This window comes from Anolis carolinensis, unplaced genomic scaffold (assembly GCF_035594765.1).
Source record: "Anolis carolinensis isolate JA03-04 unplaced genomic scaffold, rAnoCar3.1.pri scaffold_14, whole genome shotgun sequence".
Classification (NCBI taxonomy): Eukaryota; Metazoa; Chordata; class Lepidosauria; order Squamata; family Dactyloidae; genus Anolis; species Anolis carolinensis.
The window spans coordinates 4,017,676-4,034,655 of record NW_026943825.1 but is presented as its reverse complement, the minus strand read 5'-3'; the positions used below and the strand labels follow the sequence as shown (position 1 = coordinate 4,034,655).

Genomic DNA, 16,980 nt, shown 5'->3' with positions numbered 1-16,980 from the left:
GGATTGTATGATGATATTATTATTAGTACTAGTATTGAGAGGCTGGGTGGCCATCTGTTGGGAGTGCTTGGCTTGTGTCCTGCATGGCAGAATTGGGTTGGGCTGGATGGCCCTTAGGGGTCTCTCCAAACTCTTGTGCCTGTCCCTTGGGCTGAGTGCGTCACTAGGAGACCAAGTGGGCGGAGCTTAGTCCTCTAACTGGCAGCAATTGGATAAAAACAATTATTCCTCTCCCTCTAATTAGGACTTTATTTTTCTTTTCTTTTTGTTGTATCAACCTAGAGCCGTGGATGATGGGTTGTGTTGTCAAATTTCGAGGTTGGGGGGCCTGTAGTTTTGTTAATTTGTCCGCTGCCCTGATGCCATCACTCTTTTATATACAGTAGAGTCTCACTTATCCAACACTCACGTATCCAACGTTCTGGATTATCCAACGCATTTTTGTAGTCAATGTTTTCAATGCATTGTGATATTTTGGTGCTAAATTCGTAAATACAGTAATTACTACATAATATTAATGTGTAATGAACTACTTTTTCTGTCAAATTTGTTGTATAACATGATGTTTTGGTGCTTAATTTGTAAAATCATAATCTATTTTGATGTTTAATAGGCATTTTCCTAATCTCTCCTTATTATCCAACATATTTGCTTATCCAACGTTCTGCCAGCCCGTTTATGTTGGATAAGTGAGACTCTACTGTATATAGATTCCCATCCAAACCCAAGTAACGAAGGCGGAGGCATTACTTTTCATTCAACCCTCGAAAATGTGTGTTTTGTGATGGTTTTTGGCGACTCTTCTGACAATTCCTCTTGACCCCTCCCAGGTTGAGAAATGCTATTTTAGGGTCTTATGATATCAGTCAAAGCAGGACTGTGGTTGCCATTGTTCTCCTGAGCATGTGCAGAGTGCTTCCAACTCTCCTCGCAGCCATTGGCTTGGAGAACCCCGAGGTCACAATGGCCTTGTTGCCGGCCACTCCTGGAATGACGGCGGTGGCGCTGAGGCTCATCCATGGCCGGCCCGGTTGGCCCCGGTTGGCGCCTGGCCGTGGCCTGCGCATGGCTGGGCATCTCGAGGGCCGAGCGGGCCTGTTTGGAGGAGCCGTGCCGGGCCCAGGTGCGAAACCGGATGAGCGACCCGGACATGGAGGGCCACTGGGTCATCACCGTGGCCGTGCTCAGCAGCGTCTGCGCCACGTGGATCTTCATCTTCTATGCGCTGCAATGCCTTTGCACCAAGATGGGACTCCGCGGCCAAGGGACGGCAGAACCGCATGGCAAACTCAATGAGGTGAGTGGCAGGGAGCTTGGGATGGCTTTGCTTCCCAGTTCGGACTAAAACTAAGAGCGGATTTGCTGCCCAATATACGTGGAATCTCGGCTTATACTCGGGTGAGGGTCCTGGTTGGCTTATATTTGGGTCAGCTTATACTCGAGAATATATGGTATATTTATTATTTTTCTCTATGATTATATTTATTATTTTTCTCTATGATTATATTTATTATTTTTCTCTATTATTATATTTATCATTTTTCTCTATTATTATATTTATTATTTTTCTCTATTATTATATTTATTATTTTTCTCTATTATTATATTTATTATTTTTCTCTATTATTATATTTATTATTTTTCTCTATGATTATATTTATTATTTTTCTCTATGATTATATTTATTATTTTTCCCTATTATTATATTTATTATTTTTCTCTATTATCATATTTATTATTTTTCTCTATGATTATATTTATTATTTTTCTCTATGATTATATTTATTATTTTTCTCTATGATTATATTTATTATTTTTCTCTATGATTATATTTATTATTTTTCTCTATTATTATATTTATTATTTTTCTCTTTTATTATATTTATTATTTTTCTCTATTATTATATTTATTATTTTTCTCTATTATTATATTTATTATTTTTCTCTATTATTATATTTGTTATTTTCTCTATTATTATATTTATTATTTTTCTCTATTATTATATTTATTATTTTTCTCTATTATTATATTTATTATTTTTCTCTATTATTGTACAGTAGAGTCTCACTTATCCAACACTCGCTTATCCAACGTTCTGGATTATCCAACGCATTTTTGTAGTCAATGCTTTCAATATATCGTGATATTTTGGTGCTAAATTCATAAATCCAGTAATTTCTACATAGAATTACTGTGTATTGAACTACTTTTTCGTCCAAATTTGTTGTCTAACATGATGTTTTGGTCCTTAATTTGTGAAATCATAACTTAATTTGATGTTTAATAGGCTTATCCTTAATCCCTCCTTATTATCCAACATATTCGCTTATCCACCATTCTGCCGGCCCGTTTATGTTGGATAAGTGAGACTCTACTGTATTTATTATTTTTCTCTATTATTATATTTATTATTTTTCTCTATTATTATATTTATTATTTTTCTCTATTATTATATTTATTATTTTTTCTCTATTATTATATTTATTATTTTTCTCTATTATTATATTTATTATTTTTCTCTATTATTATATTTGTTATTTTCTCTATTATTATATTTATTATTTTTCTCTATTATTATATTTATTATTTTTCTCTATGATTATATTTATTATTTTTCTCTGTTATTATATTTATTATTTTTCTCTATGATTATATTTATTATTTTTCTCTATTATTATATTTATTATTTTTCTCTATTATTATATTTATTATTTTTCTCTTTTATTATATTTATTATTTTTCTCTTTTATTATATTTATTATTTTCTCTATTATTATATTTATTATTTTTCTCTATTATTATATTTATTATTTTTCTCTATTATTATATTTGTTATTTTCTCTATTATTATATTTATTATTTTTCTCTATTATTATATTTATTATTTTTCTCTATTATTATATTTATTATTTTTCTCTATTATTATATTTATTATTTTTCTCTCTCATTGTTGCTACTATTACATTTACTTTATTTCTATTTCTATTAATACATTTGTTATTTCACTCTGACATTATAATTGCATTTATTATTTTACTCTATTTATTATTACATGTATTATTTTTCTGTATTTATTATTATATGTATTATTTTACTCTATTATTATTAAAAGGATACATAAGGGCATTTACATTGAAGAAGATGAGAATAAAGATTTGATCAGAGTTGGACAGTCTTATCTTAAATTTGGGCTTTATGTAAATATTCAAAAACATTTAACCTACAGATGCCTCGATCAATGTAATTTTATTCGTATCTGTTTTTATTTCTGAAATTTACCACCCTCGGCTTATACTGGAGTCAATGTTTTTCCAGTTTTTTTGTGGTAAAATTAGGTGCCTCGGCTTATATTCGGGTATTATTATTTATTTTCTACAGTAGAGTCTCACTTATCCAAGCTTCGCTTATCCAAGCCTCTGGATTATCCAAGCCATTTTTGTAGTCAATGTTTTCAATATATCGTGATATTTTGGTGCTAAATTCGTAAATACAGTAATTACAACATAATATTACTGCGTATTGAACTACTTTTTCTGTCCAATTTGTTGTATAACATGATGCTTTCCCAGTTGTTTTGTGGTGAAATTAGGTGCCTCGGCTTATATTCGGGTTGGCTTATACTCGAGTATATACTGGTATATAGTGGTTCGGATTAAAATCCAGAGTGGATTCCCTGTCACATATACATGGAAGCCCTTTGGATCAGTTCCATTGTAGTTCGGACTAAAATCCAAACCAGTGTTCTTGCTCCACATACATGGAAATGCCTATAGTCATTTCTATCATAGTTCGTACTTAAACCCAGAGTGGATTCTCTGGCACATATACATAGAAGCCCTGAGGATCAGTCATATTGTTGTTCGGACTAAAATACAAAGCGGATTGACTGCCCCATGTATATGGATGCTGTTAGGGTCATGTGAATTGTAGTTCAGACTAAAAACCGGAACGTATTCACTGCCCTGTAAACATGGAAGCTCTCAGGGTCATTTCTTCATAGTTTGGACTAAAACCCAGAGCGGATTCATTGCCGTGTCATGCGTAATTAGCCTATTTTATTTGTAGTTCAGACTAAAACCCAGAGCGGATACAGTGCACCGAAGATGTGGATGCAGCTCTAGTTTGTAGTGCGGTTTTCTTGTACTGATTCTTTGTCTGCTGTGTTTTGAGGAGTTTCTGATTATTATTATTATTTTATTATGACACAACAAACAAGATAGATATGCTGGATTTCGTATCACACAATCACAAGTCGAACACTTCCCAAGTGTCTAGGACTGTGTGATGTATTTTCAGATCCCAGCAGGGTGGCCTTTTGCAGTTGGCAGATCGTGATTTTGTCAATGTCCGTTGTTTCCAAATGCCGGCTGAGATCTTTTGGCACGGCACCCAGTGTGCCCATCACCACCGGGACCACCTGCACTGGTTTCTGCCAGAGTTTTTGAAGTTCAATCTTGAGGTCCTGAGAGCGGCTGAGTTTTTCCTGTTGTTTTTCGTCAATGTGATTGTCACCTGAGATGGCGACATCAATGATCCAAACCTTTTTCTTTTCCACAACTGTGATGTCTGGTGTGTTGTGCTCCAGAACTTTGTCAGTCTGGATTCGGAAGTCCCACAGTATCTTTGCGTGCTCATTTTCCAATACTTTTGCAGGTTTGTGATGCCACCAGTTCTTTGCTGCTGGGAGGTGGGACTTGAGGCATAAGTTCCAATGAATCATTTGGGCCACATGGTTGTGCCTCTGTTTGTAGTCTGTCTGTGCGATTTTCTTACAGCAGCTGAGGATATGATCCATGGTTTCGTCGGTTTCCTTGCAGAGTCTGCATTTTGGGTCATCAGCTGATTTTTCGATCTTGGCCTGAATTGCCTTTGTCCTGATGTCTTGCTCCTGGGCTGCAAGGATCAGGCCTTCCGTCTCCTTCTTCAGGGTCCCATTCGTGAGCCAGAGCCAGGTCTTCTATTATTATTATTATTATTATTATTATTATTATTAATGGCCTTTGTCCTGATGTCTTGCTCCTGGGCTGCAAGGATCAGGCCTTCTGTCTCCTTCTTCAGGGTCCCATTCGTGAGCCAGAGCCAGGTCTTCTATTATTATTATTATTATTATTATTATTATTATTATTAATGGCCTTTGTCCTGATGTCTTGCTCCTGGGCTGCAAGGATCAGGCCTTCTGTCTCCTTCTTCAGGGTCCCATTCGTGAGCCAGAGCCAGGTCTTCTATTATTATTATTATTATTATTATTATTATTATTATTATTAATGGCCTTTGTCCTGATGTCTTGCTCCTGGGCTGCAAGGATCAGGCCTTCTGTCTCCTTCTTCAGGGTCCCATTCGTGAGCCAGAGCCAGGTCTTCTATTATTATTATTATTATTATTATTATTATTATTATTAATGGCCTTTGTCCTGATGTCTTGCTCCTGGGCTGCAAGGATCAGGCCTTCTGTCTCCTTCTTCAGGGTCCCATTCGTGAGCCAGAGCCAGGTCTTCTATTATTATTATTATTATTATTATTATTATTATTATTAATGGCCTTTGTCCTGATGTCTTGCTCCTGGGCTGCAAGGATCAGGCCTTCTGTCTCCTTCTTCAGGGTCCCATTCGTGAGCCAGAGCCAGGTTTTCTCCTTATCCGCTTTTCCTTCAATTTTGTTAAGGAACTTTCCATGCAATGTTTTGTTGTGCCAGCTGTCAGCTCTAGTTTGTAGTGCAGTTTTCTTGTTCTGATTCTTTGCTGTGTTTTGAGGAGTTTCTGATTCTTCTTCTTCTTATTATTATTATTAAAAACCCAGAGCGAACTTGCTGCCTTGCAGGCATGGATGCTATTAGGGTTACACATTCATAGTTCGGACTAAAACCCAGAGCGGGCGTTCTTGCTATGAAGTCCAAAACAGATCCAATATCTCAGTCCAAGGCAATATATAGGGTCAAGATGTTTATACTGCCATATGTAGGCCTTGCAACTCCTAAGCTGATGTTTGTTTTGTTTTGTCCCAGAAACAGAGCAGCCCCGGTCCAGACCCGCACAAGGACGGAGTGGCCGCTTGCCCACAGGCCGCCAACCCGGCGTCGCCCACCAGCAGCCCAAAGCCCAGGTGCGGATCCCGCCCGCCGGTGCTCACCCGAGCCCGCCGCTCCTACGCCCGGCAGCTGGCCTGCATGGAGCACGAGCTGGAGGCCTTCCTGCGCGACATTCGCACTCGGCGCTGTGCCCTCGGGGAAGTCATCCTGGCCGAGACGTGCCCTTCCAACCAGGCCTGGCAACCCGGGCGGCTGCAGGTCACCGTCTACGAAGCCGCCGACTACGAATCGGCCATCCAGCAATAACCGGAGAGATCCTGAAAATCATGTTCCCAAATCATGTTCCCGAGCTGTGTCCCGAGTTCGAATCCCGACACTCCCTGGGATCAAGAAGATACGTCCCGACATAACCACGCTTTGTTGCTTTCCTGTGAATTATAGTCAATCAGTGGAGACTCATGACATGGTGTGATTTGTGGTTTGTTACCCCAACACGGACGCCGAGGCCTCATCGGCGACATCTACAATGCCATATAAAAATCTAATTTATCTGCTTTGAGCTGGATTATATGGCAGTGTAGATACATATACTACTCTGTTTGGATAGAAGAAGTAGGGAAACCTGGGTCCATGGTGTATTGGAAATAACGGCGCCCAGTCTCTGGGCACATCTTCCTTTGGAAATCAATAGTTTTCTTCCATGAGAAAACTATTCATTAGCGTGTTTCAAAAGCAATCGTTGACTTCTCCGTAAACATTCCCTTTCCCTCCTTCGGTGAGTTATCGCCTCCCTCCTGTCAAACACATTATCCTCCTCTAAACTAGAAAGAGTTTTCTCATGGAAGAAAGACATTGGATTTTCCCTACATGCCTGGTAAACATTCCCTTTCCCTCCTTCGGTGAGTTATCGCCTCCCTCCTGTCAAACACATTATCCTCCTCTAAACTAGAAAGGGTTTTTCTCATGGAAGAAAGACATTGGATTTTCCCTACATGCCTGGTAAACATTCCCTTTCCCTTCTTCGGTGAGTTATCGCCTCCCTCCTGTCAAACACATTATCCTCCTCTAAACTAGAAAGGGTTTTCTCTTGAAAGAAAGACATTGGATTTTCCCTAAATGCCTGGTAAACATTCCCTTTCCCTCCTTCGGTGAGTTATTGCCTCCCTCCTGTCAAACACATTATCCTCCTCTAAACTAGAAAGGGTTTTCTCTTGAAAGAAAGACATTGGATTTTCCCTAAATGCCTGGTAAACATTACCTTTCCCTCCTTCGGTGAGTTATCGCCTCCCTCCTATCAAACACATTATCCTCCTCTAAACTAGAAAGGGTTTTCTCATGGAAGAAAGACATTGGATTTTCCCTAAATGCCTGGTAAACATTCCCTTTCCCTCCTTCGGTGAGTTATCGCCTCCCTCCTGTCAAACATATTATCCTCCTCTAAACTAGAAAGGGTTTTTCTCATGGAAGAAAGACATTGGATTTTCCCTAAATGCCTGGTAAACATTCCCTTTCCCTTCTTCGGTGAGTTATCGCCTCCCTCCTGTCAAACACATTATCCTCCTCTAAACTAGAAAGGGTTTTTCTCATGGAAGAAAGACATTGGATTTTCCCTATATGCCTGGTAAACATTCCCTTTCCCTCCTTCGGTGAGTTATCGCCTCCCTCCTGTCAAACACATTATCCTCCTCTAAACTAGAAAGGGTTTTCTCATGGAAGAAAGACATTGGATTTTCCCTAAATGCCTGGTAAACATTCCCTTTCCCTCCTTCGGTGAGTTATTGCCTCCCTCCTATCAAACACATTATCCTCCTCTAAACTAGAAAGGGTTTTCTCATGGAAGAAAGACATTGGATTTTCCCTATATGCCTGGTAAACATTCCCTTTCCCTCCTTCGGTGAGTTATCGCCTCCCTCCTGTCAAACACATTATCCTCCTCTAAACTAGAAAGGGTTTTCTCATGGAAGAAAGACATTGGATTTTCCCTAAATGCCTGGTAAACATTCCCTTTCCCTCCTTCGGTGAGTTATTGCCTCCCTCCTATCAAACACATTATCCTCCTCTAAACTAGAAAGGGTTTTCTCATGGAAGAAAGACATTGGATTTTCCCTAAATGCCTGGTAAACATTCCCTTTGCCTCCTTCGGTGAGTTATTGCCTCCCTCCTGTCAAACACATTATCCTCCTCTAAACTAGAAAGCGTTTTCTCTTGAAAGAAAGACCTTGGATTTTCCTTAAATGCCTGGTTTCTCTCTGCTTTGGCAGAGGTGGCAACTTTGCAATTCAAGAGAGAAATATCTTTGCTCCATGTTCCTGTATATTCTTGCAGCCATGGATTTGGCTTCAAGTGACAGCCTTGTTTTGCCTTTGTTCACCTGGCGAACTGGCCTTGACTGCGGAGAGGAATGTGGTTCGAAATGCCTGCTTGCAACCATTTGGTCTCTGGTCCCAGAATCCACTGGAACAGACTCTGGCTGCATCTCAGGCCCAAACCCAGAGTTCTCTGGGCCCAATCTCAGGCTCAGGCTGAGCTACAACACATATGCTGCTGACAGGTCTATGAATAGGTCTATTTTTTCCATAATTCCTTCTAAGACAAGTCTCTCCAGAACTTTATAAAGAACTTTATAAATTCCTCCCCCCTTAGCACCATGTTCCAGAAGCATTCTCTCCTGACGTTTCACCCACATCTATGGCAGGCATCCTCAGCGGTTCTGAGGTCTGTTGGAAGCTAGGTAAGTAGGGTTTATATATTTGTGGAAAGTCCAGGGTGGGAGAAAGACCTCTTGTCTATTTGAGGCAAGTGTGAATGTTGCAATTGGCCACCTTGATTAACATTTAATGGCATTGCAGATTCAAAGCCTGGCTGCTTCCTCCCTGGGGGCATCCTTGGTTGGGAGGTGTTTGTTGGATTATGGTTGTATGTGTATGAAATGTAAATCAAGTATTTCTGCTGTTAGGCAAGAGTGTGTGTTTCAGTAATGAAACAGTTAACAGGCTAGTTTTGAATGACAGCCTGCTATGACCTATCAGGCATGATTTCCGGCCTTTGGAGGTCGGAACTTCCTTCGAACTGAGGAATGTGTTTCTTATCTCTGTGTGAGTTGAGCTGGTGCTTGCCGAGGAGAGAGGCTATAGAAGAATGCCAGCTCAGAGCAATGGCTTTTGCTATGCTTTGCAAATAGAGTAGAGTCTCACTTATCCAACATAAACGGGCCGGCAGAATGTTGGATAAGCAAATATGTTGGATAATAAGGAGAGATTAAGAAAATGCCTATTAAACATCAAAATAGGTTATGATTTTACAAATTAAGCACCAAAACATCATGTTATACAACAAATTTGACAGAAAAAGTAGTTCAATACGCAGTAATGCTATGTAGTAATTACTGTATTTATAAATTTAGCACCAAAATATCATGATGTTTTGAAAACATTGACTACAAAAATGGCTTGGATAATCCAGAAACTTGGATAAGCGAATGTTGGATAAGTGAGATTCTACTGTATTTAACAATTTTAACTGTTTAATTCTTGTATTATTCTTGTACAATTCTTGTATAATTCTTGTATTATGTACAACATAAGTGAGATTCTACTGTATGTAGATATTGAAATAAATGTTTGGACTTCAGACTACGGATGTGTTTGAGTCTGACATTTGAACAGAGGAATTGGTGTGGCAGACGATTGCAATCAATTCATCAGGGTGCCGGAGCAGATAATTGATGGAATTTGAAGAAACCCACCCAGCATGCACCCTGAACTCCCACGCCGACAGTGTTACCTGGCCTTGATTGTTTCCTGTCTGGATTTCCCCTGTTTTCAGAGTGTTGTTCTTTATTTAGGCTTTTCCTTAATGCCTCCTTATTATTCAACATTTTTGCTTAGCCAACGCTTTTATTTTTCAGTGATTGGTTTGGGGGTGGGGGGGTCACCAAAATTCTGTTCGCCTACACTTGAAAATTACCTTGGGCCGGCCCTGCATGCAAGCCATGCTCAGGCCCCAGCCATGCGTATTGTGATGCCACAATGGTCCACAGCTCTCCCCCGGGGCAGCACGAAGACCAGGGAGACCAGAAAAGGACACTCACGAGGAAGTCCAAACACATTGCTTTAATACCCTTTGCAAAGCATGAAAGCATTTCTCTAGCCTCTAACCTCCCTCTTGTTTGCCATTCTCACACTCCTCCAAACCCTGAATTCCAAACAATCAGGTCGATCTAGGGAACCTGTTTCATCAAGGTCAGCCTGCTCATTAGTTTGCTGAGCCTCGTTATCAGACTGAGAACTGTCCTCCTTTTCCAAGTCCATTTGCACCTGGCTAGTTTCAGTATCGACAACGTCATTCCTTGCTGTGGGAAAATGAACTTGCGCTCCCTGATTGTGAACCTGAATCCCATCATCCTCATCAGAGTCAATCTAAGGTTCCAGCTGAATCACAACAATAAATTATAAATTCCTCCCCACTTTGAACCTCCTCCTCCTCCATGCAAAGTCCAAACACATTGCTTTAATACCCTTTGCAAAGCATGAAAGCATTTCTCTAGCCTCTAACCTCCCTCTTGTTTGCCATTCTCACACTCCTCCGAACCCTGAATTCCAAACAATCAGGTCGATCTAGGGAACCTGTTTCATCAAGGTCAGCCTGCTCATTAGTTTGCTGAGCCTCGTTATCAGACTGAGAACTGTCCTCCTTTTCCAAGTCCATTTGCACCTGGCTAGTTTCAGTATCGACAACGTCATTCCTTGCTGTGGGAAAATGAACTTGCGCTCCCTGATTGTGAACCTGAATCCCATCATCCTCATCAGAGTCAATCTAAGGTTCCAGCTGAATCACAACAATAAATTATAAATTCCTCCCCACTTTGAACCTCCTCCTCCTCCATGCAAAGTCCAAACACATTGCTTTAATACCCTTTGCAAAGCATGAAAGCATTTCTCTAGCCTCTAACCTCCCTCTTGTTTGCCATTCTCACACTCCTCCGAACCCTGAATTCCAAACAATCAGGTCGATCTAGGGAACCTGTTTCATCAAGGTCAGCCTGCTCATTAGTTTGCTGAGCCTCGTTATCAGACTGAGAACTGTCCTCCTTTTCCAAGTCCATTTGCACCTGGCTAGTTTCAGTATCGACAACGTCATTCCTTGCTGTGGGAAAATGAACTTGCGCTCCCTGATTGTGAACCTGAATCCCATCATCCTCATCAGAGTCAATCTAAGGTTCCAGCTGAATCACAACAATAAATTATAAATTCCTCCCCACTTTGAACCTCCTCCTCCTCCATGCAAGCCATGCTCAGGCCTCAGCCTGAGCATCAGTATTGTGATGCCACAATGGTCCACAGCTCTGCCCCGGGGCAGCACGGAGGCCAGGGAGACCAGGAAAGGACACTCACGAGGAAGTCCACCCGAGCCAGCGCTGAGCCCCCACCACCGGGTTGCCCACCCATGGCTCCCCAGCGCCTGCCCCTCGTGGCCGCCTTGGCCTGGGCCCTCCTGGCGCTGCCCTCCTTCTGGGCCCAGGAAGCCCACTGCATCCGGACCCCCTGCCAGCAGCACTGCCGCTACCGCAAGCCCCCGGTCTCGGACCACTGGTCGGGCCACTGGGTGCCCCTGATGATCATCGTGGGGGGCTGCTGCGGCCTGGCCTGGTGCATCCTCTTTGTGGGCTGCGAGGCCAGCCAGAGGGCCCGCAAGGAGCTGCCCCAGCTGCCCCAGCTGCCCCCCGAGGAGGCCGAGGAGGCCGAGGAGGAGGAGATCCCCCCAGAAAAGACGCCCCTGCCCCCCGTAAGACTCGGGAAGGGACCCCAAGGGCCATCTAGTCCAACCCTCTCTTGCCAGGCCGGAAGACACCATCTATTCCCTCCCAACAGATGGCCATCCAGCCTCCGCTTACAAACCACCTTAGAAGCCCCCTTCTGTCAAGCAGAACACCATATAATCCCTCCTGACAGATGGCCATATAGCCACTGATTGGAAAACACCAGGGAAAGAGATATCATCATATTGTTGTTATTATTATTATTCCAACTCTAGGATAATAATAATAATAATAATAATAATAATAATAATAATAATGAAATCCAGCATGTCTATCTTGTTTGCTGTGTCATACAATAAAATAAAATAAAATAAAATAAAATAATAATAATAATAATAATAATAATAATAATAAACTCCTAGAGTTTAAAGGAGCCCCCAAAGGCCATCTAGTCCACAGCCCTCTTCTGCCAGGCAGGAGGACACTACCTAATCCCTCCCGACAGATAGCCATCCAGCCTCCGCTTACAAACCACCTTAGAGGCCCCCTTCTGTCAAGCAGAACACCATATAATCCCTCCTGACAGATGGCCATATAGCCACTGATTGGAAAACACCAGGGAAAGAGATATCATCATATTGTTGTTATTATTATTATTCCAACTCTAGGATAATAATAATAATACAGTAGAGTCTCACTTATCCAACATAAATGGGCCGGCAGAACGTTGGATAAGCGAATATGTTGGATAATAAGGAGAGATTAAGAAGAAGCCTATTAAACATCAAATTAGGTTATGATTTTACAAATTAAGCACCAAAACATCATGTTAGACAACAAATTTGGTAGAAAAAGTAGTTCAATACGCAGTAATGCTATGTAGTAATTACTGTATTTATGGATTTGGCACCAAAATATCACGATATATTGAAAACGTTGACTACAAAAATGCGTTGGATAATCCAGAACGTTGGATAAGCGAGTGTTGGATAAGTGAGACTCTACTGTAATAATAATAATAATAATAATAATAATAATAATGAAATCCAGCATGTCTATCTTGTTTGCTGTGTCATACAATAAAATAAAATAAAATAAAATAATAATAATAATAATAATAATAATAAACTCCTAGAGTTTAAAGGAGCCCCCAAAGGCCATCTAGTCCACAGCCCTCTTCTGCCAGGCAGGAGGACACTATCTAATCCCTCCCGACAGATAGCCATCCAGCCTCCGCTTACAAACCACCTTAGAGGCCCCCTTCTGACAGGCAGGACACCATCTAATCCCTCCTGACAGATGACCATATAGCTACTGCTTGGAAACCACCAGGGAAAGAGATACCATCATATTGTTGTTGTTGTTGTTGTTGTTGTTGTTATTCTAACTCTATGGGTATAATAATAATAATAATAATAATAATAATAATAATAATAATAATAATAAACTCCTAGAGTTGAAAGGAACTCCCAAAGTCCATCCAGTCCACAATCCCCTTCTGCCAGGCAGGAGGACACTATTTAATCCTGTAACGAAGTATGAATTTTTGTTTACAGATGTTATGTTTAATTGTGTGTTTGTGTTTGAAAGGGTAAGTATTGGAGTTACCAGTGCGTGGGGGATGGTAGCCAGCTCAGGAGAAAAAGGAGGGAATGTTTTGAAGAGAGTTTAGTCTGTGTTCTTATGAGACACAGAGAAGACTGATCCTAAGTTAGGGGATCAGGGAGACCCAATTGATCATTTTGAGTCAATTTAAAATAAGTTTGGTGACTTATTTTAGGTTAGTCTGTGCCCTAAGGAGGTGCAGTTAAGTCTGATCCTCAGTGAAGGGATCAGGGTGGCTCAAATGTTTGATTTTGAGTCAGTTTAAAATAAGTTTGGTGGCTTATTTTAATGTATTCTGTTTCCAGATAAGGAACAGATAGTCTGTGATTGAAATTCACAGGGTGACTGCAGTTTAAAGCAGTAGAGAAGGAAGTGATATTTTAAGAAGTTTGAAACACCTCAATATAGCTTTGCAACTGTTAATCTAAGTGCCTCTAAAGAAGTTACTGTAACCATTAAGCTTGTGCCTGAATAAACGTGTTATTGTTCTTTTTAACATCTCAGTCTCTGATATATATATTACCATCAAAAAGCAAAGAAGAAAAATAAAATAAATAAAATAAATAAAAATTTAAAAGTCTCCTCTCTAAGTAGCCAGTGGCTACATCTTCTATAGTGGTGGAAAGAGCTGATAATCCCCTTAACATCTGGTGGCAGCTTTTAAATAAAACATCTTTAATAACTGGTGGCAGCGGATATAAAATATATAATAACAATAATATAAATATAATTAATTAATAGAAACTCATTCACATCTCCTCAATTGGTGGCCGCGGTGGGATAAAAAGATTCCCCGCTGCCTGAAAGAGCCTTAGTCGTTATTAGCTCTTTACAAATCCCTCCTGACAGATGGCCATATCGTCACTGCTTGGAAACCACCAGGGAAGGAGATGCTATCGTATTATTATTTGTGAAATTCAGTCATTTCGAAAACTCTAATGATCTAGTGTTATCATTTTTACATGCATTTTAAATTTTACAATTCATGGTTTAATAGAGTTTAATTAGAGTTTTAATTGATGTGGTACTGTTTTGTTGTTTATTGATATGTCATTGTTTTATTGAATGTATTTTGGGAAATGTAATTTGCCGACCGGGCTGAGAAGGGCGGGGGGAAAATGATGTAAATAAATAAATATTTTATTTATTTAGTGATTTATTTGTTTTTAAAGTGTTACTGTTCATTTTTTCTCGGACGCTTTTCCTTCCAGGCTGTCCAAAGGGAACTGAGCCGGATTTTGTTCCGACGGGACAGCCAAAACTCAAACGTCGGGAACGGGATCCAAGAGCGGCAGGAAAACCCCGTCTCGGACGACGTGAGCAAAAGCGTGATCAAACTGGAACGGAAAGGCAAGAGCGAGAGGCTCTCCGCGGACAAAAGCATCCTCCAACTCTCTAGGGAAGCCACCAGCAAGAGTTTGGTGTCAGAGCCGAACCAAAGTATCATCCAGTTGGCCAAGAAAGCCACGAGTTCAAATCACGGCATCCTTCCCATCGGATCCGTAACCCAAGTGGGAAGCAATATTCTGTTGGAGAAAGTCGGGAGCGCGACGCAAGTAGAGGACGGCTTCGGTGGTCAATTGGCGAATAATCCGATGTACGAAAGGGTCGGGAGCGTGACACGATTGGCAAGCCAAACAATACTGGAGACGAGCAGAAGAGCGACGCTTTTCCGCGACGAGGCCTTGCCGCGACTGCCCAAGGAAAGCGAAAACTCGAACCCGGGTTTGTGGAGCTTCGTGGAGAAAGAGCTGGAAATTTTGCTCCAAGCTTTGCGCCTCCGACGGCCCGTGAGAAGCGCAACGTCGGCTTCGGAGAAACTCAGCGCCATGCTCTCCAGGGAGGACAAGGCGGTGGGCACGGATGCCAAGGATGTGCCATGTGTGCCGAACACGATCGCCATGAACACGATAGCAACAAATACGCCGATAACCATGCACATGCCTAATACGATGGATATGCCAAACACGATGGCCACAGATATGCCGATAACCATGCACATGCCTAACGCGATGGCCATGGATATGCCGAATACGATGCCCATGCGCATGCCCAGCACGATGGCCATGGATATGCCGAATACGATGCCCATGCGCATGCCCAGCACGACGGCCATGGATATGCTGAATACGATAGCCACGAGTATGTCGAATACGATAGCCACAAATATGTCGAACACGATGGCCTCGAATATGTCGAACCCGGCCTCGAATATGTCGAACTCAATGACGAACACGATGGCCATGGATATGTCGAACACGATGCTGAACATGATGCCCATGGATATGCCCAACACATTGGCTAGAGATATGTCGAATACGATGCCCATGGATATGCCAAACACGATGCGCATGGATATGTCGAATACGATGCCCATGGATATGCCGAATATGATGCCCATGGATATGCCGAACACGATGCGCATGGATACGCCAAGCGTTGCGACCGCCGGGACCGGGACGCCGCCGCCACCCTCGCACCAACCTCGAATGGAGGAGAACTCGCACTTGGTGCGCTTGATCATCTGCGAGATCCCACGGAGCCGGAGCCCGAGCCCCGTCCGGGGCCGAGGACGCGGGCGGAAGCAGAGATGCGTCAGCCGAAAGCGTAAATAAAACGGTGCCCAAAGCGATATATATTTTTGGTGTGTTTGTCATTGGTTTTCACGACCACCATCACTACGTTGCTGTGAGTTAGCAATTAGCCATCTTGAATAGAATTTCATTTTATCTATTTACTAGGTATGTCCAAAAAATCGTTTTGAATCTTATATCGGGTTGATATCGGATTGTTCTCGCTTTTTGAAACACATTCAGATACGTTGTCTCACGGCGCAACCGGCAATGTAATTTGAACCATCGTTGGCCCATTCTCTAATTGACTCTTAATGTTTCGTTAATTTTTTTCCCCCAATTTTTTTTAAAAAATTTAAATATTTTTTAAAATATTTTAAATATTTTAAATAAATATTTTTTAAAATATTTTAAATATTTTTTAAAATATTTAAAATATTTTTAATTTTTTTTTGTTTCTGCAACTTACCTTGAATGGGAGCTTAGCGCAGCCGGCCAATCAGAAGCTTCCACGATGGACGCAAAGGTGGGGGCTAGGGTCCTCTGTGTCCACCTGGAATTTCTAGTTTTAATAATAATAATAATAATAATAATAATAATAATAATAATAATAATAATAATAATAATATATATTATTATTATTATTATTATTATTATTATTATTATTATTATTATTATTATTATTGTTTTCAAAGTTTCCTGTGTCTGCAAATGTCCACCATTTTCGTGGATTTCCAGCCACAGAGACAAAGATACACAAGTCGAAGAGGGACTTTCACAGTGATAAAAACCCAATTGAACAGGAAATAAGACTTTCAAACCAGGAACAGGTTTCTTCAAATATTAAAAAATAGTGTATTATGAAAATTCACCAAAAATCGTAGGACACAGGAAACGTTCTGCAATTTGTCGAGCTAAGAGTGTTGAATGTGTTCTCACACTGCACCAAATTTGACGAGGAAAGCTCAAGAAATGAGGGCGGGAGAGCCCTGTAAAAGTCCCCCCCCCGGGTGCTGGTT

At 40.9% G+C, this 16,980-nt stretch overlaps 2 protein-coding genes across 3 annotated transcripts; both read left to right on the top strand.

Moving 5' to 3' along the window:
* Positions 1-982: 982 nt before the first annotated feature.
* On the top strand, positions 983-6,484 carry LOC134294340 (uncharacterized). 2 transcript variants are annotated; one of them, XM_062965107.1, is made up of 2 exons: positions 983-1,297; positions 6,008-6,484. In XM_062965107.1, exons 1-2 carry the CDS (start codon positions 1,019-1,021, stop codon positions 6,329-6,331), a joined length of 603 nt encoding a protein of 200 aa, XP_062821177.1. In that variant the 5' UTR covers positions 983-1,018; the 3' UTR covers positions 6,332-6,484. The 2 variants fall into 2 exon arrangements, with proteins under 2 accessions (XP_062821177.1, XP_062821176.1); XM_062965106.1 differs by having other exon boundaries at positions 989-1,297; positions 6,002-6,484.
* Positions 6,485-11,333: 4,849 nt separating this feature from the next.
* On the top strand, positions 11,334-16,020 carry LOC134294363 (uncharacterized). Its single transcript, XM_062965200.1, has 2 exons — positions 11,334-11,809; positions 14,600-16,020. Exons 1-2 carry the CDS (start codon positions 11,357-11,359, stop codon positions 16,001-16,003), a joined length of 1,857 nt encoding a protein of 618 aa, XP_062821270.1. The 5' UTR covers positions 11,334-11,356; the 3' UTR covers positions 16,004-16,020.
* The last annotated feature ends 960 nt before the right edge of the window (positions 16,021-16,980 follow it).